General features: G+C 62.7%; 9 protein-coding genes across 9 annotated transcripts; 4 read left to right on the forward strand and 5 right to left on the reverse strand.

The window, feature by feature from the left end:
- Positions 1-1,556: 1,556 nt before the first annotated feature.
- Positions 1,557-3,895, forward strand: PHO85 (Negative regulator of the PHO system; the record flags this gene model as incomplete). Its single annotated transcript, XM_062770544.1, has 12 exons — positions 1,557-1,579; positions 2,137-2,191; positions 2,227-2,332; positions 2,377-2,450; positions 2,502-2,600; positions 2,638-2,784; positions 2,827-2,915; positions 2,958-3,084; positions 3,124-3,205; positions 3,247-3,621; positions 3,671-3,810; positions 3,854-3,895. The coding sequence occupies 12 exons, from the start codon at positions 1,557-1,559 to the stop codon at positions 3,893-3,895; spliced, it is 1,359 nt and encodes a 452-aa protein (XP_062626528.1).
- Positions 3,896-4,116: 221 nt separating this feature from the next.
- On the reverse strand, positions 4,117-5,254 carry syf2 (Pre-mRNA-splicing factor syf2; the record flags this gene model as incomplete). The annotated part of the gene is made up of 5 exons (XM_062770545.1): positions 4,117-4,153; positions 4,192-4,311; positions 4,362-4,653; positions 4,692-4,941; positions 4,979-5,254. The coding sequence occupies 5 exons, from the start codon at positions 5,252-5,254 to the stop codon at positions 4,117-4,119; spliced, it is 975 nt and encodes a 324-aa protein (XP_062626529.1).
- Positions 5,255-5,840: 586 nt separating this feature from the next.
- On the forward strand, positions 5,841-7,462 carry LOC62_03G004020 (uncharacterized protein; the record flags this gene model as incomplete). Its single annotated transcript, XM_062770546.1, has 7 exons — positions 5,841-5,959; positions 5,999-6,376; positions 6,420-6,766; positions 6,803-6,851; positions 6,910-7,070; positions 7,106-7,162; positions 7,215-7,462. The coding sequence occupies 7 exons, from the start codon at positions 5,841-5,843 to the stop codon at positions 7,460-7,462; spliced, it is 1,359 nt and encodes a 452-aa protein (XP_062626530.1).
- Positions 7,463-7,629: 167 nt separating this feature from the next.
- LOC62_03G004021 (uncharacterized protein) lies at positions 7,630-13,797 on the reverse strand. The gene is made up of 2 exons (XM_062770547.1): positions 12,209-13,797; positions 7,630-12,130 (listed from the first exon to the last, which is right to left on the reverse strand). Exons 1-2 carry the CDS (start codon positions 12,704-12,706, stop codon positions 7,997-7,999), a joined length of 4,632 nt encoding a protein of 1,543 aa, XP_062626531.1. The 5' UTR covers positions 12,707-13,797; the 3' UTR covers positions 7,630-7,996.
- Positions 13,798-15,175: 1,378 nt separating this feature from the next.
- Ddost (Dolichyl-diphosphooligosaccharide--protein glycosyltransferase subunit) lies at positions 15,176-16,902 on the reverse strand. Its single transcript, XM_062770548.1, has 5 exons — positions 16,692-16,902; positions 16,523-16,630; positions 15,952-16,471; positions 15,745-15,889; positions 15,176-15,679 (listed from the first exon to the last, which is right to left on the reverse strand). The coding sequence occupies exons 1-5, from the start codon at positions 16,837-16,839 to the stop codon at positions 15,260-15,262; spliced, it is 1,341 nt and encodes a 446-aa protein (XP_062626532.1). The 5' UTR covers positions 16,840-16,902; the 3' UTR covers positions 15,176-15,259.
- A 339-nt stretch (positions 16,903-17,241) lies between these two features.
- Positions 17,242-17,868, forward strand: tsr2 (Pre-rRNA-processing protein tsr2; the record flags this gene model as incomplete). The annotated part of the gene is made up of 1 exon (XM_062770549.1): positions 17,242-17,868. The coding sequence occupies one exon, from the start codon at positions 17,242-17,244 to the stop codon at positions 17,866-17,868; it is 627 nt and encodes a 208-aa protein (XP_062626533.1).
- A 345-nt stretch (positions 17,869-18,213) lies between these two features.
- On the reverse strand, positions 18,214-19,894 carry pis1 (CDP-diacylglycerol--inositol 3-phosphatidyltransferase). The gene is made up of 5 exons (XM_062770550.1): positions 19,550-19,894; positions 19,361-19,375; positions 18,866-19,216; positions 18,499-18,817; positions 18,214-18,462 (listed from the first exon to the last, which is right to left on the reverse strand). Exons 1-5 carry the CDS (start codon positions 19,702-19,704, stop codon positions 18,376-18,378), a joined length of 927 nt encoding a protein of 308 aa, XP_062626534.1. The 5' UTR covers positions 19,705-19,894; the 3' UTR covers positions 18,214-18,375.
- A 568-nt stretch (positions 19,895-20,462) lies between these two features.
- On the forward strand, positions 20,463-22,778 carry COG6 (Conserved oligomeric Golgi complex subunit 6; the record flags this gene model as incomplete). Its single annotated transcript, XM_062770551.1, has 5 exons — positions 20,463-20,990; positions 21,032-21,229; positions 21,272-21,439; positions 21,493-21,954; positions 21,989-22,778. Exons 1-5 carry the CDS (start codon positions 20,476-20,478, stop codon positions 22,776-22,778), a joined length of 2,133 nt encoding a protein of 710 aa, XP_062626535.1. The 5' UTR covers positions 20,463-20,475.
- On the reverse strand, positions 21,989-24,132 carry PMM1 (Phosphomannomutase). Its single transcript, XM_062770552.1, has 3 exons — positions 23,808-24,132; positions 23,088-23,539; positions 21,989-23,038 (listed from the first exon to the last, which is right to left on the reverse strand). The coding sequence occupies exons 1-3, from the start codon at positions 24,043-24,045 to the stop codon at positions 22,922-22,924; spliced, it is 807 nt and encodes a 268-aa protein (XP_062626536.1). The 5' UTR covers positions 24,046-24,132; the 3' UTR covers positions 21,989-22,921.
- Positions 24,133-24,651: the final 519 nt, after the last annotated feature.

The following is a 24,651-nucleotide window of genomic DNA, read 5'->3' on the forward strand; positions in this document are numbered from 1 at the left end:
AGCGAGCGACGCCAGCGCCAGCGCGAGCGCCACACCAACCACCACTCACCACTCACCTCGGCCACCACCCACCACTCGCCTCGTCGAGGTGCCCCACCCCCGCAACCCCGGACTGGTCAACATTCATCGACCACACACACCACCACCCACTGTCACACTTTTCCGACACACCGCACCGTGACATCTTCGCATCTCACACTCGGAGCATCCACAATGAGCACAATCGACGCTCTCATAGACCCAGCGCTGCGCACCGACCCCCACGGGACACGCGGGGCTGGAGGTGTGAAGCGCAAAGGTCGGGGAGCGCCAGCTGCGACCGCGTCGTCCTCCTCGGCAACCGACGACACGACCCCGCGTACACGTGTGACGCGCAGACAGGCAGCAGCAGAAGCGGCAGTCACTGCCTCTGATCCGCCTCGCACCTCCCCCCGACGCTCGGCAACGGATGCGAGAGAACCAACCCGAGGCGAGGAAGAAAACCGTTACGAGTGGGCTTCATCGTCGAGAGATAACACGTCGACGGTGCGTTGCTGCTTCCATTGAATTCAGAGCTATGCTGACAACGCCCTCTAGAAACGATCTCGCCACATATCGCCCTCGCCGCACCGCTCGGCAGTCGCAACACCAGATGACCAGTGGGCACCAAAAGGACCTGCCTCGCACCCGGGGTCTGCAAACGGTGCGATTGGCGGAATGGACAACCTGGCCGCAGCTGCCGCCGCCGCCGTTCAGTCTCCACCCGTACGTGTCATGTCACACCTGCGACACTCTTGCTGACCACACACATACACACCACAGGCGTCCATCACTGCAGCCGCCATCGCTGCGACCGGCATCACAACAAGACCGCCATATCCGTATGGCCTCACGCCGTTCAGGTACCCCTGCCTCACACCCCACCTGCCTCCACCGCCACCTGGGGACCCGGCCAACCCCGCGTTCCATGCGTTTGATCCCAACGACCAGACCACACGGGGCTCGGTGGCGTCGTCGGTGTCGTCGCCGCCGAGCGTGAGCACACGCCCCCCCTCGTCCTCTGGCGCAGGGGCACCGTATCAGAGCTTGTCGACGCTCCTGGCCGCCTCGGATTCGCTGTCGCGCCATCACTCGGCTTCGGCGCCTGGTAGCCGGCCAATCTCGTCCAGTGGGCGTCAAGCATCAGGTAGTGGGGCCGCACAACGATAGCGTGCTGGTGACAGTACGCGAGGTGCCATGACGACGACCGAACACGATTGGAGGGACCAACGAACCGCGTGCTACAGCGCGCGCGGCAACAGAGGCGGGGCCCTGTCCATGTGGACAAAGTTAGACGAGGTGGTGAGCTGCGAGGCGGCAGTCGCTGCCTGCTTTGGCAGGTGCGCCGCTGCAGGGACTTGTGTGCATGCTAGGTTTAGTCGACAGGGATGGGATGCAAGGGTCACTTGTTCTTGCCTGTGACTGTGTGATCCACCTTTCTCGCGGTTATGGGAGCTACCTATGGAGCGATTTGATTCCGCTATTTAGCAGGGCTGCAGATTTTGTAATGCGTCGATCGGAGAATTTGCTTTTTAGAAATGACGTCTTTGATAGGATTAGGGTGCCACCCGATTTCATTTACTGCCTTGGATCCAGAGTGACCCTGGTTTGCCTGGCTGGGCGCTGGGTGGGCCTCTTTGAGTCACTTGGTCGCATTCGGGAACGGCACAACGCCATCATTCAACCAGAGCAAGGTCTCGAAAGCCACATCATCAGCGTCACCTTGTCAATCTCCAACTCACTCTGGGCACATCGACGTCTAAGTGTTACACACTTGCTACTCTCAGCGTCGAGACTCGCAGACGCCTTGCTACGCAGACGCCGCCGCTACAACGACTGCTCCGCCTAAACTCTCTCTCCCACTCCACGTGCGCTAGTGTGGAGAACTTGTCTCTCCACATTTCACTCCCTGTTCTCAGCACACACCACCCGGGCAGTGTAGACCACGAGCGCGACCCGGCTTGCATCCTCACACACACAAGCTGCATTAAGCACCATCGCCCAGCATGTAAGTTCATCGTGTCCGGGCCGAGGGCCGGCTCCACCTCTGCCCACCAGCCGGCGCAGCGGCGCCGAGCACGTTCTTCCCGTCATCGCCGACCGCTCACACGCCATCAGGAACTACGTGCAGCTCGAGAAGCTCGGCGAGGGAACGTATGCCACCGTGTACAAGGTTTGTGCTGCTACTCGACGTCTCTGACGCTGCAGGGCCGGTCCCGCACGACGTCTGAGATCGTTGCGCTCAAGGAGATCCACCTCGACGCCGAGGAGGGAACTCCGTCTACGGCTATCCGCGAGATCAGCTTAATGAAGGGTGGGTTGGGGATGCTGCCTCTGGTCGCCGTCTAACCCGCACAGAGCTCAAGCACGTCAACATTGTTCGCCTCCACGACGTCATCCACACCGAGAGCAAGCTCGTTCTCATCTTCGAGGTGGGTCATCCGCGCCGCTCTGCCCCGAACCGCGAGCACTGACTCCCGCAGTACTGTGAGCAGGATTTGAAACGGTACATGGACACGCACGGCGATCGCGGTGCGCTCCCCTTGAACACGGTCAAGAACTTCACCTACCAGCTGCTCAGCGTAGGTAGTGGATCCCGCTTACCGCTGACGACGCCAGGGCATCTCCTTCTGCCACGCCAACCGTGTGCTCCACCGTGATTTGAAGCCCCAGAACCTGCTCATCAACCGCCGTGGCGAGCTCAAGATTGGTGACTTTGGTCTGGCCCGCGCCTTTGGCGTGCCCGTCAACACGTTCAGTAACGAGGTGTGTGATGATATTGAGAGAGAAGCACCCGCTGACAGTCAGGTCGTGACGCTGTGGTACCGTGCCCCCGACGTGCTCCTCGGATCAAGGACGTACAGCACCAGCATCGACATTTGGAGTGTGGGCTGCATGTGAGTGACGTGTGTCGTTCATGGCGTTACTGACGGGCTCAGCTTTGCCGAGATGATCACCGGATACCCCCTTTTCCGTGGCCGTGACAACAACGACCAGCTTGTCCAGATCATGAAGATTGTCGGCACGCCATCTGATGCCACGCTGCAACAGATCAAGATCAACTCTGTAGGTTGGGAGCCTCGGGCAGTGTGCTGACTCCAACAGCCTGAAATCCAGCTAAAGCAGCCTTTGAGCAAGCACCCCAAGCAGCCCCTGCACTCGATTGTGCCCAAGGCTCCACGAGACGGTAAGTATTTGGCCGCTGGGATCGCTCAGCTCACGCCCCAGCGATCAACCTCCTCGAGCACCTCCTCCAGTTTGAGCCCAACCGCCGATACGACGCCCAGGAAGCGCTCAACCACCCGTACTTCACCTCGGCACCGATCCAGGCTCCCGCGATCCCTCCTTCCGTCTCGTCGTCGACGGCGTCCCTTGCACTTCCCCCTCGCGTCGCTGCTCGTGCATCGCAGGCCTCAGCTGCCGTCCAGGCACAGCAGGTGGCCGCCCAGCAGCAGGCAGCTGCGGCTCAGGCTCAGGCTCAGGCGCACGTACAGGCCCAGCAGGCCCAGGCGCAGGCCCAGCTCGCTGCCCAGCAGCAGCAGCAGTATAACATGATGCTTGCACAGCAGCGTCAGCAGCAGCAGCAGCAGCAGGGCTACTATGGTAGGTGACATGAATTATAATGGATAAGGATGATTGCTCACAAGCCTAGCCGACCCCAATATCCAGGCCCAGGCAGCCGCACAGATGCAGCTCGCGCAGGCGCAGGCTCAAGCCCAGGCCCAGGCTCAGGCTCAAGCCCAAGCGCAGGCGCAGGCGCATGCTCAGGCTCAGGCGAGTATGGACCCAAACGTAAGGAGGGGACCGACGTGTGAACGGAGCTGACGATGCGCAGCAGCAGGGATACTACATGAACCCGAACGATGGAAGGTACTGATCGGCCCGAGTGGCCCGTACGCATATTTATGATCTTGGTGAACGAGCATGGGGCGGTGTGTTAGAGATTCCATAGTACTTGGACATGCAGCGGCATGGCACAGAGAGCAAAGCGCGGCACACAGGGCGCGCGCGCAGGGGGCGGTTGGTAGTCACCGACTTGGGTTTCTGCTAACAGATAATCGTGATACATGCTGTGGACGGGGTATGTACATGCGGACCTCAAAGCGCCGTGCCGCGCTCGAGACTCGCCTTGATCCTGCGCGGGTCAGCGGTCCGCCTGAGCTGGTGACCCACTCTTTGGTGTATTTGTCAAAGTAGCGCGCAATCTTCTTGTTGAACACCTTGTTGCGCTCGTTGATGTACGTGACGTCTCCGCCCTCGTCGTCGTCCTTGCGCTTCTTCTTGCCGCCGATGCTGCAGAGGTTAGCGTCACCCCTTCCTGGTCTCTGAAACCCCAAACGTACTCCTTGTTGATCTTGGAGATGACACGGTCGATCGCGTCGTCGCTCGGCTTCGAGTCGCCGTACGCGAGCGTGTCGGCACCGCGGTACAAGTCCTCTGCGGCCGTCAAGCCGCGCGCAGCAGACGACGGGCCCGGCCCAGCCGCAGCAATCTGGTCGCTCGTCGCGCCGATGGGCGCCAGCGTGCCCGGTGCCAGGCCGAGCGCGGCCTCCTTCTGCCGCGAGTAGGCGACGAGGTCGGGCTTGGTGGTGCGCACGTTCTTGTTGTACTTTTTGAACGCGTCGTCCTCGGCATCTGGCGGGTCAGCTGTCTGTGTAGAACTCGGGACCCACTGTGGAAGTTTGTGTCGCTCCGCTCGGCCTGCTCGGACAGCTTCTTCTCCCAGCGCTCATTCTGCTCAATGCTCCACTCCCACGCCTTGCGGCGCTCGAGGTCCTCGCCGCTCGCCTCGGCGTCGGCCTTGAGCCGCAAAGTCTGCGCGAGCTTGCGCTGCTTTTCGAGCCGCTGCACCTCCTTGGCAGTCACTTTTGCCTTCTGGTGGTCGGCGACCAGGTCCTTGCGGTTGTCTGCGGCCGATTGGTTCTAGCGCGTCAGCTGGGAAAGGATTCAGCAGCCTCACCATTCGCAAGCGCAGCTCCTTGAGCTTGGCCTTGCGGTCCTCGATCGAGGGCTTGGCAGGCGCCTGGGCCTCGGCGGGCTCGTCGGCCTCGGCGTCCTCGGTCTCGTCGTTGTCGTCCTCGGCCGCGTCCTCCTCCTCGGCAGACTCTTCTGTCACGGGGAGCACAGGCTCAGGCAGCGCCTCCACCTCGCTCATCTGCGAGCGCGAGCGGCTAGAGCGCAGCGCCGGACTGGGGCTGGGCGCCATCGACTTTTCCTCCCTCCGTCGTGGCGGCATGATGTGGTATGGTGGGTGATGGATGAGATTCAAGGTCGCATTTCACGCGATCGAACTGGAGTTGTGTGAGTGAGCGGCGGATGGCAGGCAGGTGGCAAAATCCGCTTATGTAATCAGCGAAAGTGGCGGAGAAGGATCGGCGGCGCGGCGGCCTCGTGCTGCTGCGTGGGGAGAAGAAGGCTCACACCCACGCCACGCCTTAGCCGAGCACCACGCGCACCGCAAGACAATAGCACGCACAGTGCATGGTGCGCACCCCCTTGGCGGTTTTGGGCTGTGCGTCACCGCTTGAGGCAACGCCGGCGGCATCTCCTTTGGCCTGTTGTTGTTGCTGTTTTTCCCCTTGGCGTTGGTTGTTGTTGTCCCCCCCCCCCCGCATTCACCACCGTCATCACTGCAGCCACCCATCAGTATGACCCCTCCACCCTGCTGAGCACCTTCCTCGCCTTCCTTTTGTAGCGCAGCTACGGCCCGGCCCGTGGTGGGCCAGCGCTGCCCCTTCGTCATTTCTCATTCATTTCCCCACTCTCCTTCGCTCTCTCTTCGCACTCCACACTCCACACTCCCTGATCCAGCGCACCCGCTCATGACACTCGTGCCCATGTCAGCAACGAGAGACGACGAGCTGCTTCGCCTGCGCCGCGAGAACCTCAACAGCCGCGAGCTGCGCCTCATCGCCAGCTTCTGCAGCGCGCCTGACGCATCGTGAGTTGTCTCTTCCCCGGTGCCCCGCTCACACACCAGCGCCTACTGGCAGAGCGCCGACATACCGTTTGTCGCGCCGTCGACCGGCACTGGCCCCTTCACCACCTACAACCAGCACCAGCGCATCATGATCCTCAATTACTGTCTCTTCAACTGGGTCCTCACGGAGGAACGCGAGCGCTTCTTCCCCCGCCGCTCGCTCGATGCAGGCTACAGCAGGTACGACTCGCCGATCAGTACCCCCTCGCACGTCTTCCCCAAGCTCGCCCGCCACGCGCAGCTGTACGACCTCATCCCCGCTGCTGCTCTGGGCAACGGGCAGGTGGCGACGCGATGCGAACGCCCTCGCACGGCAGTCGCAGCAGCAGTCGCCAACCGCGCCAAACGCGGCTCGACAGGCAGCGAGGGAAGCACTGGGTGAGTGATCTACCCCCCCCTGGGCCACAACTCACACACACAGCGACCTCACGCTCCGCATCCCCAACGTAATGGCGGTGTACGCCGCGCCACGCTCTACCCCCGCGTACATCACGGCAGTCGAGGAAGCATACTACCTCTCCAACCCGCTCAAGGCGCCCGGTGGCCGGCGCGTCCGCCTGGGACAGGCAAGTGACGCCGCTGCACCAGCGCCGGGCAGTGGCCGCCCAGCCAAACCCAGCAGCTCTAACTTTATCCCCCCGACTGCACTTGCGCCCGGTATACTCGACACGCTCGTCCGCCAGCTTCTCAGCGCCGACGAAATGTCCTTCCTCCACACCATTCCGAGCGGCGTCGAGCTCCCAGGCGACTTTTGCGACGGTGACTGGGGTGGGTCATCTGAGAGGAGGAGTGCTCACCCGCCAGTCTGCGTATGCAACACGCACAACTTCCGCAAGCAGGACCGCTGTGTGAGGTGGGTACGGTGCTGACGAGAGAACACAACCCATGTGCGTCGCTAACGCCGCACCCAGGCCCGACTGCAACCTCCCGCGCCCGCCCGCCGGCGCCGCGCCGTCACCGTGGCACGCGCCACCGATCCCCGGCACGGCCGGGCCGCCTACCACCCCCGCGGCGCAGCACTCGATGCTCGGCGACCCGGGGGACTGGTACTGCGACCACTGTGGGCTGTGCAGTGAGTTCGCCTTGCATCTTGCGCTCACACCCCAGACTGGACGCGGCGCGCGTTCTGCTTACGCTGCTGCCCGTTACACCCGGACAATGCTGGTGAGTGCCACACGGCCGTGTTCGCTCGCTCGCCGCACACCCTCGCTCACAGCACCAGAGGAGGCCATCACAAAGGGCATTGTCCACACCGATGACCCGATCCTCGCGGCCCTCGGGCTGCGCGACAAGCGAAACCGCGCGCTCAAAAAGACCAAGGTCGTCACGACCCACTGCCCGTGCTTCGGCCCGCACCACGGCACGCGTTGCGCCAACGCCGGGCTCGGCGTCCCGGCCCCCTTGTGGAGGCAGTACGTCGAATCCCAAGAGGACATGCTTTTCAGCATGAGGTCTGGCCTGTAGGGAGTCTCAAGGAGTGTGACATTAGAATTCTGTCAGAGGCCATTGTCGAGTCAAGTTGTTAGTTTGCATCACACGGGGTAGACGGCCTCACCCCATCAATCTGTAGTCTCTCATTTTATATACCACACTGTGTACATTAGCTGTATGCAAGTAGCACACTGTCCTCGTTCCCAATCACACTTTTTTGCATGGGGAAAAATACAACACAGCTGCATAGACACGATTCACGGCGCAGAGAGCGGGGTGGGGGGTGTTCTATATCCACAGCCTTTCCTCATCCTCTTTGGATTTCTTCTCCTTCTTTTGCTTCCTTTTCTTCTGCTTTTTGACTTCTTTGGTCACTATATAGCTTTTTGCTTTCGGGTAGCGTGGGTCGAAGTCGACCGCTCCCCCGGCCCTTTTTCCACAGCTCGCATCTATTTTGCTGTCCCCTGAAAAACTGTCGGGGAGCGTTTCTTCGTCGTATGTGTCGTGGAGCCGTCGCGTGCATTGTCCGCGTGGGCTGAGTTCGGAGTGGTGGTAAAGGAAGGTGGGTTACTTGGCGCCAACGCTCGCGCGGGTGCGGCGGGGTTGGGCTGGGACAGGAGGGATAACTGGTGCCGCCGAGACTGCCTGAGTCGGAGGGGCCTTGGCGGGCACAGGTGCCGGGGCAAGAGCCTTCACAGGCGTCGGAGCCGCGGCGAGCGGAGGCCTTGCCTGAAGGGCGGGGCTGGGCGCGACTGCTGGAGGGCGGGGAGGTGGTGGTCCAGCAGCGGCAGCGGCGGCCCTAACAACCTGCGGGCCAGTGGCACCTCCGACGACGCTCGACTTGCGGCGCTTGGGCTGAGGCGCGCCGTCGGGGACCGCAGCCGGCGCAGCACGCACGAGGGGTCCCTTGCTGGGACCAGGTGCCGGCGCCTGGCGCATATGAGCCGGTACGTTGGCACCGGGCTGGGCTGGGCGAGCGCCAGGTCGAGGGTGGGGCTGAGTCACGAAGGGCATGCCAAAGCTCTCTGTAGACGAGGTGTGGCGAAGCGAGATACCAGCGAGCTCCTTGAAGAGCTGGAAGAGATCCTCGCGCAGGATGTTGGCCAAGAGTCGAGTCTCTTGAAGGTTAAACTTGCGGGCGAGGTCGCGGGCCTCGATGAGCGGAATCCACACACCTGGCACACCAGGCGCGTGGTGCATGCCCTGCGGCGAGATCAATGGCACAGTGCGATGCGAGGCTAGCGTCGGCGATGGCGCAGACAGTGCCTCGGCCTGCTGCGCAGGCGGCACACCAAGGGCGGTGAGTAGCGCCGTGCCGTTGACAAAGTCGGTGTCGAGACGACGGAGCACTGTGCATCGACCACCCTTGGTGATCTCAAACACATGCGAGTAGCACGGCAGGTTGTCGATCACACAGGCGTCAATCCCCGGGAGCAGTCGCTTCGTGGTGCCGCCGGAGGGAGTCGCAGGTCGCGTCGCTGGAGTCGGTGCAGCTCCAGAGCCACTGGAGGCAACCGACGTGGCTGGAGACGCGGTCGATGTTCTGGCAACGGGCGAAGCCGTGCGTGTTGGCGCGGCGGTTGTAGGTGCGCTGTTAGGAGCACTTGTCGTCACTGGCACGTTGTTCACCACAGGGGTCGTTGGCAAGGACTTGGCCTGGACGGGCACGCCCGCAGTCGGTACTGTGGCAGGAGGAGCCGGGGCGATCGGAGCAGGCGCAGCCGCGATCGGCTTGGGCGCCTTGACTGGTGACTGCCTTGGTTGCGCTGGCGCTTGCTTCGGAGGAGCCGGCGGAGTCTGCTTTGGTGCAATCGAGGTCGGGGCCGGCGCTGGTGCCGGGGCAATTGCAGGCAGCGAAGGCGCCGGAGCAGGCATCGACGGCGCCGGCACAGGGGCGGCGACAGGCGTAGGTGTTGGCAAGACAGCAACAGGTGCAGAGGGCGGCGGCGGGGCCAGCTTCGGGAGCTGAGGTGAGACAGCGACTGGCTGAGGAGGGGCAGGCTGAGTCGCTGGCGGCGGTGCCGTAGCAACCACCGGGGCAATGTCAACCTGGGCTAAAACCGACTCGAGCATCACAAGCTCTGCCGACATGGAGGGCGAGTGCAGTGACTTCGGGTCGAGGGCCATGAGCGAAGAAGTATCGCAAGGGTCGATCGCCGTCATTTGCAAAGCCATGGGCGATAGAGTGGTCAATGTTGCAAGCTCGGGGATGCTGTCAGAGGACGACCAGTTGGCAGTCAACTCTGGCCAGGACACCGGGGTTGCGTCGCCAGAGTCGGCGCCACTGTTGAGCAGCGTCGGCGATGCACTGCCAGACGACGCAGTCGCGTCGGCAAAGGCCTTGCGGCAGGCGTTCCAGCGACGGCGGTTCTCCTCGGCCTCTGCCCTCCTCTTAGCGCGGTGCTGCTCCTCGCGAGCCTCGGCCTCAACACGGGCGTTCTCCAGCTCGTCAGGACCAATGGCGTCCTCCTCGCACTCGGGCTCGGTGTCAACCTGAACCTCGACAGTGTCGGGGGCGGCAGGCTCAGTCATCATGATGTCGGCCGCAGCAAGGACCGGGGTGTTGCGTGTCGACTCGGTCTTGCGAACAGCGGAGCGGTTGCGGCGGGCACTGGACCGGAGGCTTCGCTTGCGAACGAGCGGCGGGGGCGTAGCCTTGGTCGTCGAGACAGAAGCGAAGCTGGCGATCGGCGGCACAAAGGGGTTGTTAACACCAATGCCGCCCCAGCTTCCACTGCTCCTCGTGTGCGTGCTCTCGGTGCGTGGAGGCCTGCCTCGGCCTCGGCCGCGGTGCGGCGTACGTTCAGCCTTGTCGTTAGGCAGCCAGTCGTCGAGCTCGTCGAGAGTGAGACTCTCAGGGCCGAGCAGGAACTCTTGCGTACAGTCCTCCTCCAGGTCAGGAAGCTCGGAAGACCCGGACGACGGCGACTGTGACGATACAGTCGACTCGCGCGAGCCGTCAAAGATGAGGACCGAGTCGTCCATATCTGTTGATGTCGTGGCCGCTGGGGATGGGTAGTAGTCTTCGGGCTCTTGCTTGATGTTGAGAGCCGAAGCTGCATCTGCCGTTTCACGGGCCCACTCTGCCGTCTGGAGCTGGCGGTCGCGCTCAGGAGTCGTGACCTCGCCAAGCGTCGAGCCCACTTCGATTTCGACATCCGAGATGACGTCCTCGGCGTAGACAGGGAGTTGACCCGATTCGTCAAGCCATGACTCGTCGACCGTGTCAACTGTCACGTCCACGTCCATTTCCATGCTTCTCGAGTCCAGTTCGCGCGTCACTCTGGAGAGGTACTGCGTCGGGCTAGTCTCAACATAAAGCGGAAGTTGTCTGCCGGCTAGGCTTGGAGAAGACACTGGACTGGACAGTGACCACGCAGGCAAGGCCGTCGGGCAAGCCGCTGACCTGAGTTTGCCCTGGAAAACGGCGGTAGCAGTCGCAGTTGAAGAGGCATCTGTGACGCTCGAGGTGTCCGATGGCGGAGGGCGGTTGTCGAGCTGGTTGAATTGGGGCTCGGCTCTGGCCGTTGGGTTCTCGGGGCTGTACGGGAACAGCTCGCGCATGGCGACGGTCGCAGCGTTCACCTTTGCGTCCTCTTCAGGCACCCACGATGCCGACATGGCTTCATCGCCCGCCTTGACAAGCAATCCGGAGCCAGTGCCCCAGTCGGTGTTGCCCATCTCATCGTCTGAGCTTGAGCTAGACGAGGCCTCAAAGGCAATCTGTTCCAGCTCGACGCTTCGCCTCGCGCCCCATATTGTGTTGTCGAGCGAGTGGCAAGGGAATGGCGATTGCTGAACTGCGGGCAAGGGGAGGGGTCCGGCCTGGACGGGCGAGAAGAAGAGTTCACCAAAAGTGGAGTGAACGGGGCGCGAGGGGATCTGAGGGAAACGCGATCCCGCACTGACAGCCATGGGCGGCAAAATGACGCGGCGCGGTGCGCGTCGGTGGCCAGTGTGTTCGTGTTCAGCTTCCGACTCGGACGATTCCGAGTCTGAAGAGTCAAACACGTTGTCGCGACGTCGGCGGCGGGTGGCGTTCGGCTTGGGTGTGAAGGGCGCAGGTGTCGACGATGGCGATTCAGGCATGAAACTGACCGACGACGCACGCGAAGTCTTGGGCGCAACCTCGGCTTCGGCGTCCTCGGCTTCAATCGCCGCGGCATGTTCGGCGGCCGATGCGGAGACACGAAGCTTGATTCTCGGCAGGGCTGAAGGAGCTGGAGTCGAGCTGGCACTTGATACCTCAGGGGTGGTCGACTTGTCTTTCCTCCTCGACGCCGCGGTCGCCTTTGGCGCATCCTCTTTCTTTGTCGGAGCCGGCTTGGCTTGCTTTGGCTTTGGCTGGGCTGGCTTGCGAACCGGAGCTTTGGGGACAACAAGACCTGTGAAAGGGTTACGCCACTTGGACCGCCCCACATCAGGTGATAGGTACCACACAGGCCCCTTGGGCCTCGTAGGTCCATCGAAGGCGGCAGGATGCAATGCCGGTTGAAGCACTGCTTCGGCAATGGATCCCGCTAGTTGGTATTTTGACAGGACGGGTGTTCGTGGTGGTGTCGCTTTCTGACATCGTGACTGGTGCATCCGGATGGCGTTCGCGATCATGGTTGCCGGTGAGACGGCAACCGATGGAGGGCGGATCCATCCGTGTTCAAAGGCAACGGCTGCGAGTTCGTCGGGTGAGAGGGCGACGTTTCCCTGGGAGCAAGAGTCAGCTTTGCCTTGCAGGGACGGGGCGGTGGGCCAGACACGATTCGACGGAGGCCCGTTACTCACCATTACCGCGCATGCACCGCAGATCGCCATGAGCACCTCGTCTGCTTCATCCTCGTCGACAATGCCGCACCCGTCGCGCCCGCCGTACTCGGAGGGGAAGGGGCATTGTTGTCGTTCCTTTGCATTTATAGACTTGCGAAGGCCGTGCGCCTTTGGCTCGACATGGTTCTTTGATAGGGACCCGCGAGTCGAGTGAAGGGAATGAGGATCAGCGGCGCCTCCTGGCGTTGAGGCTGGGGACGCTGCCGAGGTAGGGGGTGGGGTGGGTTCCGCAGCCTGGTGGCGACGCGACGTGCGAGCCGACTGACGGACTGGCCGCGATGGCCCGGCGACAGGAGTCGACGATGAGGACGACGCCGTGCCGCTTGCGCCCGCGGCGGCGGCGACGGGGGCGGCCCCAGTCGGAGCAGACGCCGTGTGGGTAGAGGTTGCGGCTGGCGTGGTGGGAGTGGTGGTTGTCGAGTTGGTGGTCGCGGCGTGCCTCGCAGAGCGAGCCATACCACGAGCCAGCCCGTGAGTGAAAGGCGAAGAGAGCTAGTGCTTCGACGAGACCCTTCTTGCGGTGGAAGCGAGCAGCACGGGAGTGCTCTCACACCTCGAAGGGCTCGGCAACGACTGCCGTGTCGGGTTGGTCGACAGTAGCGTGTCTGAAAGCCGTGCTTGCGAGTCTGCGATGCAGAGTCACTTGAACGGTGGCGAAGAGTGGAAAGGAGAAAACGATGTTGCAGTGGTGGTGGCGAAAAAAGGGCGGGCCGATCGGAGCGAGGTGAATTACGCGTCAGAGGGGTTGCGCGCGATTTTGCGGGTTTGCGGGTTGCGCGGCGACGGTGGGGTGGGTGGGGTGGGGGCAAAGGTGTCACACTCGTCGTCGGCCCGGCTGCGTCGTCCGTCTCCCTGGCTTTTGTCGTGTCCGTCACTGGTTGTACTGCAACCAAATCAATGGTGCAATCAAGGGAGGGACGAAGCGTTGTCGGGATACGCGTGGGTGGGCTGGTTTTGGTGCGCGCGAGGGGTTGGTGTTGTGCTGCGTGTTGCTGTGTACTGCAAGTGGAAAATAAGAAGGAATGGGCCGTGTCGTGCGAAGCCTACCAAAGCAAAGCAAAGACGGCGGGGCGCAGGTGTCGCAGTTTTGGCGTGCAGGCGCGGCGGCGGCGTGCGGGGAAGATGGTGTTGCTGCTCTGCGTGCAGTAACTAGCAGCGTGCCAGCCTCTCAAAGGAAGGGGGCCGGGGGGGCGTCGTCGAAAGAATGTGTAGACGGGTCCTCGCGCACAAGAGGCGTATCAACACGACGACGACGACGACGGCGAGGCGGCGGCGTGCGAGTTGGGAGGGAGGAGGGGTAGTCGTCTGGCCGGTCGGACGCGGACGGATGACTGTGCACGGCAAAGCAAGGCGGCGGGCGAGATGGGGCGCTGAAACCGAAACCTGGCGAGGGCGGTGGGTGGTCCCAGCGATGCGCGATTGTAGGTGGAGGAAGGTGAGTGCCGTGCCGGAGGGAAGGGGGAGAGGAGAGAAGGAAGGGGGGGAGGAGAGGCGGAGGGCGGAGGGGGGAGGAGTGAGAGTGAGTGAGAACGAAGCTTGGAGTTGAGTGAGTGATTTGTGTGTAAGTGGTGTGGGATGCGAGATGCAATGTTGCGCGCGAGCGGGTGGTGGTGGTGCACGCTGCGAATTGCGGCGGGCGGGGGGAAGGAGGGAAGGCAGGCAAAGCAAGCGAGCCAGTGGTGGGTCGGTCGGTCGGCAGACGGGCAGCGGGCGGAACAGGCAGAGTCGGTCCAGGGCGGTTGGCTGGGTTTGACTGATTGAGTGGGCACACGGGGTGGCTCCTTGGCTGGCCGTTGGACGATCTACTACCACTACTGGGTTGCATGCACACACGCCGTTGCCGCCCTACAAAACAAACTACAGGGTGTGGTTGCGCGGCTGGGGCAGGGGGCAGCAAGGCGACTCTGGGGCGTCTCTCTTTTGGCTCTGGCTCCCTTGCTCTGAGACGAGGCGAGGCTGATTGTGGTTGGATAGCAGTGTCCCGTCAAAACCACTTGCTCCACCTCGCTAACCCTCGCTGGCTGTGCCGCCTGTGCCGCCTGTGCCGCCCGCCGTGTGCCGCTCCAACCCAAGACGAATACAGGAATACAAGGCAAATGGAAAAAAGGACTCGAAAAACGTCACTGACCCAGGGGGGGGGGAATGGGGCTGCTCTACCTTGCCTCGCTCTGCCCTTGTGACACCTCAGGCACGCAACTCACCCTGGCGGCGTTTTTCAGTGCAAACTAGCAGTCATCCCAAAGGCTTGAGGCCCAGGCCAAGCAACAGAACAGAACAGCAGTACACTCTAATCCACTCACTCACTCCACCCACCACTCCTTCCACCCTGATTAACACAATTTTCCCTGAAGCGAGGAAAACATTGTCGTCGTCGTCACATCCAGTAAACCGCGACGTGGCGTCATTACAAAAACAGCCAGTTCCTCCAACGTGACCGAGAATGCATAGCAGGAGATGCCACTTTAGCATCCGTCCACCCCATCTGCAAGCTGCCGACTTCTCACGGCCAGGCTCGGCCAAAGCACAGCCCACTTCCCACACACCCACACTTATGCTCTCCATGGGGGCCCAGCTCCACCCGCGTCGCTTCCCGTAGACATTCTTGGCGAGGCATGCACATGTTTGAACGCCGCCTCAGAGCACAATAGCATCTTGGAACACTTGGAATCTCGCCAAGCTGCCCCAACAAGAACTGAGACGGTGGCATGAATCGCGTCTCGCCCGCAATCGCGCCAGTGGCTCACAGTGGCGTTTCACAACAAGCAAGCAACGACGCAGCGACGCAGCACGCGCAGCAATCATGGTGGCACATGGCAGACGCCAGGTGGCGCCAGACTCGGCCGCTAAGACCCGCAGACGGCACCCAAAGACGACGACAACGACGTCAGAACCGGGCCGGCCCAGCCCTCGGCCCCGTTCGCTCACTGCTAGCTGCTAATCTCGATGCATGTCGAGGTGCGCGGGACCAGATTGACCGGATCACCCCCACACCCCCACTCTATAACGGCACTACTCTGCCTTTTTCTTCTTCTTGTCACCCTCGGCAAGCGAGGCCCAGAGCGCGACAAACAGAAGGAATGCTGCTGATGTGGACAGGGCTCCCGTGTAGAACGGGTAGGCACCCGTAATCCACCGGGGGTGCTCGTCATGCCTCAGAGGCACAACCGAAGCCTTGTCCTCGGTAGTGATCGAGGTCCATCCAGGACGCCAGTGCGACACGACGAACTTGAAAACACCGTGGCGGTCAGGAGCGACAAAGCTCGTCGAGTAGGTCGTGTCGGATGCCGACGAGCTCTTCTCAACCAGCGCCGTGCGGATGAAGGGGTCAAGCATGGTGAACTCGAGCTGGAGGTCCTTGGTCGAGAAGGGCACCCACTGCGACGAGCCGTTGGCGGCCGTCGAGTGCTGGGTAAGAGTGATGTTGTAGGTCTGAAGAGCAAATGTCAGCAACAATGATACTACCCCACGTCGTCATCCTGGCCAAAGATACCCACCACAGTGTCCTTCTTGCGATACTGGTCCCTAGGCTCGGTCTCGCCCTGGCGGTGGTGCGTCGTGTTCACCACACGGACAACACCAGTCTCCTGGAAGATCCACTTTGTGAGGTCGTCAACAAAGGCGCGGTTGCCAGTCTCCTTGCTGCGGGGTTTAGCTTGAATCCAGTGCACACCACGCAGTCGCGCCACGCCACACCAACTCACCCATCAAGCTTCTTGCCCCACCACGCGTCCGAGAGGAGGTCGGGCGAGCCGACAAAGCCCACGCGCACATTGTTGCGGTTCTGCATGGCGCCAACGACGCTGACCTTGGAGCCGGCAAGCTGGTTCTCGCGGCCGGCCTTGACCTCAACGGGCTTGCCCTCCTCGTCGGCGATGTACGAGGTCGAGGGGGCGGTCGCAATGTCAACGAGGAACGGGTTGAGGCCGGTCCGGAAGCCGGTGCCCTTGGCGTACACGACTGGGCCGGCAGTCTTGCTCTCGCCGAGGATGGGCGAAGGGCCGACGAGCGCCGAGCTGTCGAGCACGACCGTGTCGATCTCGCTGCCGGCCACGTGGGAGAAGGCGTCGACGAGCTCAAGGCCGCGGGGCGCAGCCTCAATGTCGTACTCGCGCAGCGTGTCGCGCTGCAACTCGCTCAGGCTGGGCGAGAGGATGTGCAGCGTGTTGAGGAACTCTGACTGGGCGGCGAGCACGTTTTGGGGGTTGAAGCCCTCGGACAGCTCTGGTTATGTCAGCCTTGTTCCATCTATTTCAGCCCCGTCACAGCACCCACTCTCAGCCTCGGGCGCGAAGAGCACGAGGTGGTCGTGCGCGGGCACGCCGAAGGGCTGGAGCCAGCTCTCGTCGGTCGGCTTCTTGAACGTGAGGGTGTACCCGCGGTCTAAATGATGCGTCAGTACGGCTCTATCACCGCCGCCGGCATCATCCCCACACCAACGCACCCTTCAGCGAGCCAAAGAACTTGGAGTAGTCGCCCTTGTCAATCTTGGGGTCGAGGATGACGAGCACGCGGTCGCCCGTCGCCGAGGCGGCGAGCGCCGGCGCGGCGAGGAGGGCCAGCGAGGCAGCAGCGAGGAGGGAGGCGCGCATCGTCTGTGATGGGCTGTGCTGTGCTCCCTTGATGCAGTTGTTGCGGCCGTGAGATGGTTGAGATGCGGCAGTGGAACAGACAGTGGTTGACTGAGGCGTTGCGGCTGCGGCATCGTCGCGGCGGAGACGTGGCGAGACTGACGCGCAGCGCTGGCTGGGTGGCCGCACGTGGCGATTTGATCCCGCGATATGACGGCGGCGAGCGGCAATGAGCTCTGTGCGTTCTTAGATTTTGAAAGTGGATCGAGGTCGAGCAGTGCAATCTACATCTCTACCAGCTCTATCGCAACACAAACACAGCAGCATCGCAAAGAGCAACAGACGACAGCGAAGCAAGCGACATCCAGCCACCACCCCATCCCTTCGACCCCACACACGCTCACACCCCACCCCACACACACAATGTCCGACCCCGCCCCCTCCCCTCAGATCCTCCACTTTGCGCGCGGCGTCGTCGCCCTCCTGGACCTCTGGCCGGCGCTCACCATCGCTGTGCGGGAGGGATGGGGCGGCCACGAGTCGGCCGACAAGAAGACGTGGCTTGCGTCCGAGCTGATCGACGCGTTCGAGAGCAGGGCCGACTACACCGAGGCGGACGGCGTGCGCACCGTCGACGCGAGCAACGCCGCCGACCCGCCGCTCGACATCGACCAGCTCGCCGACCTGCTCACGCAGGTCATGAGCGACGAGTTTGACGCCGCCATCGAGGACGGCAGCGTCGAGCCCCTGAGCGCCGACATTCTGCGCCTGTGGCGCGACGTCGTCGCCCCCTCGGCGCGCACGCCAGAGGAGACGGTCGCCGCGCTCGAGCGCAAGGCCGCCGAGGTGACCCGCACCGGCGTGTCCGCCACCTCTGGCGGTGGCCCGCAGGAGGAGGACGGCAGCGACTGGGAGAGCGAGGACGACGACGACGAGATGGACGAGGACGAGGCGCCTCAGCTCGTGCCGGCCGAGCAGCCCCGCCAGCGCCAGGAGCCCGTCGTCGACGAGGATGGGTTCACCGTCGTCCAGAAGGGCCGAAGGCGTTGAGCTGGTGCACCCGACTCTGCCCTCGGTTCATAAGCAATCCTGCAAACCAGCACCAGGTCGAGACTGCAAGGACATCCCACCCAGCCTCGACATCGCCGAGTGACAAACTCGGTCTCCCGCTGCCCAGCTCAACCCACCACCATAGCCTCGTTGTGTACATTTTTGCATAAGTATAGTCGTTTGGAGCAAATGTGCGAGCCGTGCGTCCTTCCCTTGAGCCGGGGCATCGTTACTCACCGCCGTGGCTGACTACTGATAGGGCCCATGACGGCTTATCTGCATCGCGTGGCTGACCGTCTTATCTGGCTCAACGCCATTTCTCCGCTCCCAAGCCCTCTGCAAACACGTCAAACACGTCCTACATGATGCTACTGCGTGATGTATATATCCCGTAAAGAGAGTGTCATGTCCCCCAGACTCTGGCTCTAGTCTTTCATATCTACCATGGCCAAATATGCAGCGCGGTGCCGCCGCCACACGGGCACCACGGGGTGTGGAAGTCGCCGCTTACTTGTCGGCAATGGCCTCGGCGTTGTCCGCCTCGGCCTTGTTCTCGCGGGCCTCCCTTCGGGAAGCAATGTCGATGCCGACGAGCTGAGGGTCAGCGTAGGTCCACACAAGACCACTTACAATCTTGGACGCCTTCCAGAACTGCACAACGTTGATGACCTGCTTGGCGAACATGATGGGGAAGCACAGGAGTCCGATGAGCTGGGGCCAGGTCATCCAGCCAATGATGGGCACACCGGAGAGGAAGGGCGCGTACTGGGCAAGCGAGCCAGAGAAGATGGCACGCTCGACCGAGGCATTAAGGTAGAGGCAGACGAAGAAGAGCTCGTTGGCAAAGCAGAAGATGAACAGGGTCGTGCGGTCGTTGTAGTAGTACCACAGGATGCGAGATACGTCCTGGCCGACATTCTTGTGACTTGTCGCTCCAGTGACGAGAGAACTGGAGTGGGGTGAGCACAGGCACAGGCACACACACGGCCAGACTTACGAGTACATGTGCATGTAGTGCGATGCGAAGTCGAGCGAGATGAGGAACTGGAAGAGGAGGGGCAGGCCGTTCTCCGTGTAGGTGGCGGCGAGGAAGGTCAACAAGCAGGCCGTGGTGCAGCGGTCGGTGACCATGTCGAGGACGGCTCCAAACTTTGTCTCCTGGTCCAGGAGGCGGGCTGCGAGACCGTCGAAGGCGTCCAGCAAGCAACTAACACCATACAGCACTGTGCAGATCTTTGGGTGGAACGGCATGTAGTAGAGGGACGCCGCTGCGAGGATCACACGAGCGTAGCCGATCAGGTTGGGGACGAAGAAGAAGACGTTCTCGTCGACGCTGTAATCGTCAGTGCTTGTCATAACGGTCTGGAAAGCCAGTGGCGGTACCACTGCAAGCTCTACTCACGTCGTCGTACTGCAGAGAGGCAAATGGGTCAGCATGATCAATCTCCGTTAAACCGGCGGGGCGAGATTGCATCGCAGCAGGTTGACTCACGCAAGGTCAAGCGATCTGGGGCAGTCAGCATGAGCTCGATGGACAAGTCTTAGGAGGCTGGGGGGACGAGGCTAGGTACAGCTACGACGAGCTTGGTGTGGCAAGTTTGTGGTCGTCGGACCTTGCCTCGCTCGCCCCCACACGCATCAAACGTGCGATTGCCAGCCTCCGCAGCAGCTTAACACGCACTCCTTTGCATCGCGGTACTGTGTCATCGAGTTTTCGCGCTGGCGTTGCCTGAGTGGGCCCGACTTTGTGTTGACAGCCGACGAGGTGGCTGCGTGCTTTGGAGAGGGAGCGGGTGAGCCCTCGCCCGAAACTTGTGAGCGGGTGGTTGGTGCCATTGCGGTGGGTGAGGTTGGGATGGGGGGTTGGTGCGTGTGTGAGAGTTGAGTGAAGCAGGGTTGCGCCTTGTCGCGTGTATGGGTAATATGCGATGGGGGTGTTTATAAAAGGATTGTGATGTTGAAGAAGGAAGAAGGAAGAAGAGGGGGGGTGATGCAAGTCGAGTGCCGACGACGCAAGACGAGGGAGATAGCAAAGTGTGGTGTGTGACGGTGGTGTGTGGTGGTTGGTACTTGCGTAGCCGTTGGTCGTCCTCTCGGCAGCCGCAGCGCCGCCGCGCGCAATGAGCCAGGCAGCGGTGGGTGGCTGGGCACACTCAGCACAGGAAAACACCAACGACGACGTAGGTGGTGCCAAGCGTTACGTAACAACACCTCATACATGCCGTTGGAGTGGGGGCCGCCGGCTTCGGCCACCCCTCGCCGATGGCCTCTGCGCGTGGCGCCGCCCGCGGGGGTGGAGCATGGAGCACTGCATGCATACGCCGTTGGGGACAAGGCAGCGTGCGTGCTATTGCAGCACGGTGGGTGTGAGGCGAGAAGAGCACAAGTAGGGTGAATCGTGTGCACCTCGCTCTCGGCGATCTCATTATCAAGGTGGGGCGGGGCGGCTAGCAGTGGGACCAGCCGTGAAATATACTCCCGCCCGTCCATCGGCCCGCCACGCCGTTGCCAGTCCGCCACGCTGGCTAGACGTCGAGCTGATCATACGTGCACTGTATAACGCGTCTATTGACAATCGACTCTGACCCGGCCCGACCCACACACAACATGGCAGCGCCGCCCCAGCCGCGTCCGCTGCTCGTCTCGACGCCGTCAGGCGGCTCGACATCAGCATCGGGGAGCTCGACACCAGTGCCGGCCGCGTCGCGCAACAACCCCATCTCGCTGCGCATCTACAAGGCGATCGGGACGAGCTTTGACGACCGGGGCTCGCGCGAGGCGCTCGAGATCGCCTCTGGGTTCTACGCGTCCAGCAAGGCAAAGGGCAAGGCCAAGGCTGAGGACGGCGGCGACGAGGCCGCGGCGCCGATTAGGCGCACGCTGCGCGGACAGAGCGCCGCGACTGCACGCCGTAACCTCAAGCGCGACGTCGAGGCGCGTCTCGCTGGCGGGTCGCAGCATTTCCTCGAGGCGTTCGGCGAGGTTGACAAGAAGCTCGACGTGCTCCGCGAACACATGCTCGAGATGCAGAGCCGCTGCGACCAGGTGCAGGCCGAGCTCGACCAGGCCAACAGCGGTACAAAGTATCTGCTTGAGCGGGCCGACGGACTGCGATCACAGAGGTGGGCTGGGTTGCGGCAATGGCAGCACTGACGCACTCCAGGTCGTCTGCGCAGCTCCGTACCTCGCTCGTCACGCTCTTCCTCGCGCGCTTCACGCTCACACAGGGCGAGGAGCGCGCGCTCAGCTCGCGCGAGTTTGACCTGGGGCCAGAAACGTTTAAGGCGCTCGACCATGTCGAGGCGATCCGCTCCGACTGCCGCGCGCTACTCGGCGGCGACGAGGCCAAGATGCAGGCTGGGTAGGTTGTGGTTTGTGTCTGGGGCGGGCGCTGACACTCCAGACTCGACATTATGGCGTCGACTGGCGTGCAGATGGAGGCAGGGTACACCAAGATCCACCGTTGGCTCGAGTTCCAGTTCCGCCAGATGACGCGCGACGCGCAGCTCGAAGTCTCGGGGGTCATGCGCGAGGCGGTGCGCCGTCTCGGCCAGCGACCAGGGATGCTGAAGTGGGTGGTGGCCCGATGGCCGTTCCGTCTGTTCACGACTGACACGCACGCAGGGAGGTCCTCCACGTCCTCACCTCAACCCGCCAGGCATCAGTCCTTAGCGCGTTCCTCGACGCGCTGACGCGCGGCGGGCCGAAAGGCCTCCCGCGCCCGATCGAGATCCACGCGCACGAGCCGACACGCTACGTCGGCGACATGCTGGCGTGGGTGCACCAGGCGACGGCGACAGAGCACGAGCTGCTCGAGTCGCTCTTTGGCGTCGGCAACCGCGCGCGCATGGTCGGCGCCGAGCGCTCGGTGCTCGAGCGCACCGAGGCGGAGAAGATGGTCGCCGAGGCGCTCGACCGTGATCTCGAGGGCCTCGGCCGCCCGCTCAAGCTCCGCATCGAGCAGACGCTAAAGAGCCAGGAGGGCGTTATCACGACGTACCGTATCGTCAACCTCCTCCAGTTCTACCTCGTGACTATGCGCAAGACGATTGGGCCGGACGCCTTGCTCTCCAAGGCTCTGCAAGAGTGAGTTGCATTGTTTGGAGCCAACTGACCCCAGGCTGTACGAGCACGCCGACGCGGCATTCTTCGAGACGCTCGAGGCGCAGGGCCGGTCACTGCTGCGTTTCCTGCACCCGCCTGACGCCAACCTCAGCCCGCCGCTCGCGCTGCGCGACGCGAGCCAGGTGCTCCGCGAGATCATCGCAGTGTACGACACGTCGCTGGTGGACGACGCCGAGCGCGAGGGCGACTTTGCCAAGCTGCTCAACGCGGCCGTCGACCCCGCCGTCGAGATGTGCGAGCGCATGGCCGACCTGCGGAAACAGAGCTCGCCCTCGTCGGGCGCTTGGGACCGCGACGTCTTCTTGGTCAACTGCCTCGAGTACCTCCAGCACACGCTCGAGATTTACCCCTTCACTGCCCCGCGCGTGTCCACGCTGCAGGAGCAGGTGCAGACGCATATCGAGTCGATGACCTTCGAGCACCACGGTAAGCTGCTCGAGCAGTGTGGCCTGGCGCCCGTCATGAAGGCAATCAGGACACGGCCAGCCGACACGCCCCTCTCGCGCCTGCCTGGCGCCACGCCGAAAGAGCTCACCGCCGCGCTCACCCAGTTCTCGTCCTTCCTCACCAACCACGACCCGCTCACGTCTCCCCGCCTCGCGCTCCTCTCCAACCCCCGCCTGGCGGAGGGTATCCACCGCACAGCGCTGCGGCGCATTGCCACGGCGTATGCCGAGGTTGCCGACCATGTGCTCGACAAGAACGAGGGCTACGAGTTTGCCGAGACCCTGCTGCGCCGTGGGCGCGACGAGGTCGAGGTGGCCCTCGGTGTGGCCGAGCTGTAGATGGAAGTGGCTGGTGCCGCCGAGGCATAGAGGTAGACAAGGGGATAGCTTTCTGGGCACACCTGAGCCTCTCCGCACCACAATGTACTATTTTTTCATCATGAATCTATGGGCAGAGTCCGTCTGGCAGCTGTACGCCGCGTCTACTTGGAAAGGAAGAGCTCGTGGAGGATCTTGAGGGTGTCGTCGGGGTTGTTGACGGCGTGGCCAATGGTGCGGGGGTCGTTGTAGATCTCGTAGTCGTTGCCGCCCTTGTAGGTCTGGGGAGGTCAGCTGGGGGTAAAGACGCGCCACGCCGCCACTACACACCTTGTCACCGAAGAAGTGGATCTCGTCAAAGCCCTCGCCCTCGAGCCTGCCGAGAGCGTACGTCTTGTCCCAGCCGTGGGGGAAGACGTCGAACGAGATCTGGCCGCCGATCGAGTACGTGAGGTTGAGGTGGGCAAACTTCTCCTGGAGGACCTTGACAAAGGCAGCACGGATGCCGTGCTGCTTGTCGTACACCTCGTAGTCGTTACGCTCCTGCGTCGACGCGTTACGGCCGATGGGCGAGACGTTGATCATGCCGTTACGGAACTCGATGAACGTGCCGCGCTTGATGGGGATGTCGACCTCGGAGAGGTAGCGCAGGATGAAGTTGGCGAGCTTCTTGTACTCCTCCTCGCCGACGTGCTGGATGAACGAGGCCGACTGGAGCTTCTGGCCGAGCTTGTAGGCCGTCAGGCCGTTCTCGGCAAAGCCATAGTCGAACGAGTTGAGAACTGCGGGGGTTAGCGGGGCGCGATGACCTTGGCGAGGAGCGGGGGGCTGGGGTGCGGGGCCTGGGCCGGCGCGGGCGTGCAGAACCACTTGAACGACGGGGGACGACGCCAGATGACGCCACGACGCCGAAGGACAGCGCAAGCTTGCAGGCTAGGCTACCGCCGCGCGTTCTCACGCCCCGTCGACGAGCCGGACGACCAAGCAGCTCCCTCCCTACCCAGCTCGCCCGCTCGCGAGCTCGCTCGCTCGCTCACAGCACACACTCACCATCGTTGCCGCCGGTCGAGAGCTGCTCGACAATCTTGCTCAAGTCCGAGCCGCCGACGAACGCAATGGCCGTCTTCTCGCGCAGAGCCTTGAGGGCAGCGATCATCTCGGGGGTGGCCTGCTGGCGCGCGAGGGAGAGGGTGCCGTCCACGTCGAACATGCAGATTGTGCGCGGGTGGGCGCGCTCGGCGAACGGCTTGACGCCGGCGGGGAAGGCGGACGCGGGGGTGGTGGACATTTTGTGTAAGTGGTGTGGGTGTGGGTGACTTGAGGGAGGTGGTTAGTGATGTGGTTTGCGATTTATATTGGGGGCTGCAGTGAGCTGGCTTGGCTGCTGGCGTGGAGGAGGCGTCGTCGTCACAGCCGCTATGATTTTGCGGCTGGCTCAAGAGTTGTGTTGCGGCCAGGGACCCGTGTCTGTGCCCCCGCGCGTTTAATCTTTGGCCCTTGAGTCTGGCGTTCTGGCGTCTCTGGGCGGGCGGGTCAGGGGAGACTTCAGCGCGACGGAAAGGACGGGACGCGCAGCACCAAATGGCCATTTGCAGAGGCCGGCGCTGCTCGCGTAGAATGCATACAAATGCGGCAGGAGCATTATACAGCGCGCGCAGCATGCCGAGCCTGCATGCCAGCAGCACGCACCGCGTCCCGTCGTGGCCGCTGCCACCGCGCTGCACGTGGACGTGGAACGTGCCTGGTTCCACGTCGCCGGCGAGGCTTCGAGAGCTTGCGGCTTTGGTGACTTTTTGCTTAGTGAGCGTCGTGTCGCCGCCGCGCCGCCACTATGCATTGCGCGTGTGTGTGTGTGTTGCTGAGAAGGCTAGAGAACGACGCTACAGCGCTATTA

Source organism: Vanrija pseudolonga, chromosome 3, assembly GCF_020906515.1.
Source record: "Vanrija pseudolonga chromosome 3, complete sequence".
NCBI classification, from domain to species: domain Eukaryota; kingdom Fungi; phylum Basidiomycota; class Tremellomycetes; order Trichosporonales; family Trichosporonaceae; genus Vanrija; species Vanrija pseudolonga.

Bases quoted from the DNA above. Each gene is read 5' to 3' on its own strand.
- LOC62_03G004021 (XM_062770547.1), bottom strand. From the start codon at position 12,706: ATGGCTCGCTCTGCGAGGCACGCCGCGACCACCAACTCGACAACCACC. The intron at 12,131-12,208 runs GTGAGTAACGGG...TCTTGCTCCCAG, and splicing joins GCGGTGCATGCGCGGTAATG to GGAAACGTCGCCCTCTCACC.
- Ddost (XM_062770548.1), bottom strand. From the start codon at position 16,839: ATGCGCGCCTCCCTCCTCGCTGCTGCCTCGCTGGCCCTCCTCGCCGCG. The intron at 16,631-16,691 runs GTGCGTTGGTGT...CGCATCATTTAG, and splicing joins GTTCTTTGGCTCGCTGAAGG to ACCGCGGGTACACCCTCACG. The intron at 16,472-16,522 runs GTGGGTGCTGTG...TGACATAACCAG, and splicing joins CTTCGCGCCCGAGGCTGAGA to AGCTGTCCGAGGGCTTCAAC.
- pis1 (XM_062770550.1), bottom strand. From the start codon at position 19,704: ATGGCACCAACCACCCGCTCACAAGTTTCGGGCGAGGGCTCACCCGCT. The intron at 18,818-18,865 runs GTAAGTCTGGCC...ACCCCACTCCAG, and splicing joins CACTACATGCACATGTACTC to TTCTCTCGTCACTGGAGCGA. The intron at 18,463-18,498 runs GTAAGTGGTCTT...GCTGACCCTCAG, and splicing joins TCTGGAAGGCGTCCAAGATT to CTCGTCGGCATCGACATTGC.
- PMM1 (XM_062770552.1), bottom strand. From the start codon at position 24,045: ATGTCCACCACCCCCGCGTCCGCCTTCCCCGCCGGCGTCAAGCCGTTC. The intron at 23,540-23,807 runs GTGAGTGTGTGC...TAACCCCCGCAG, and splicing joins CTCGACCGGCGGCAACGATG to TTCTCAACTCGTTCGACTAT. The intron at 23,039-23,087 runs GTGTGTAGTGGC...TGACCTCCCCAG, and splicing joins TCCACTTCTTCGGTGACAAG to ACCTACAAGGGCGGCAACGA.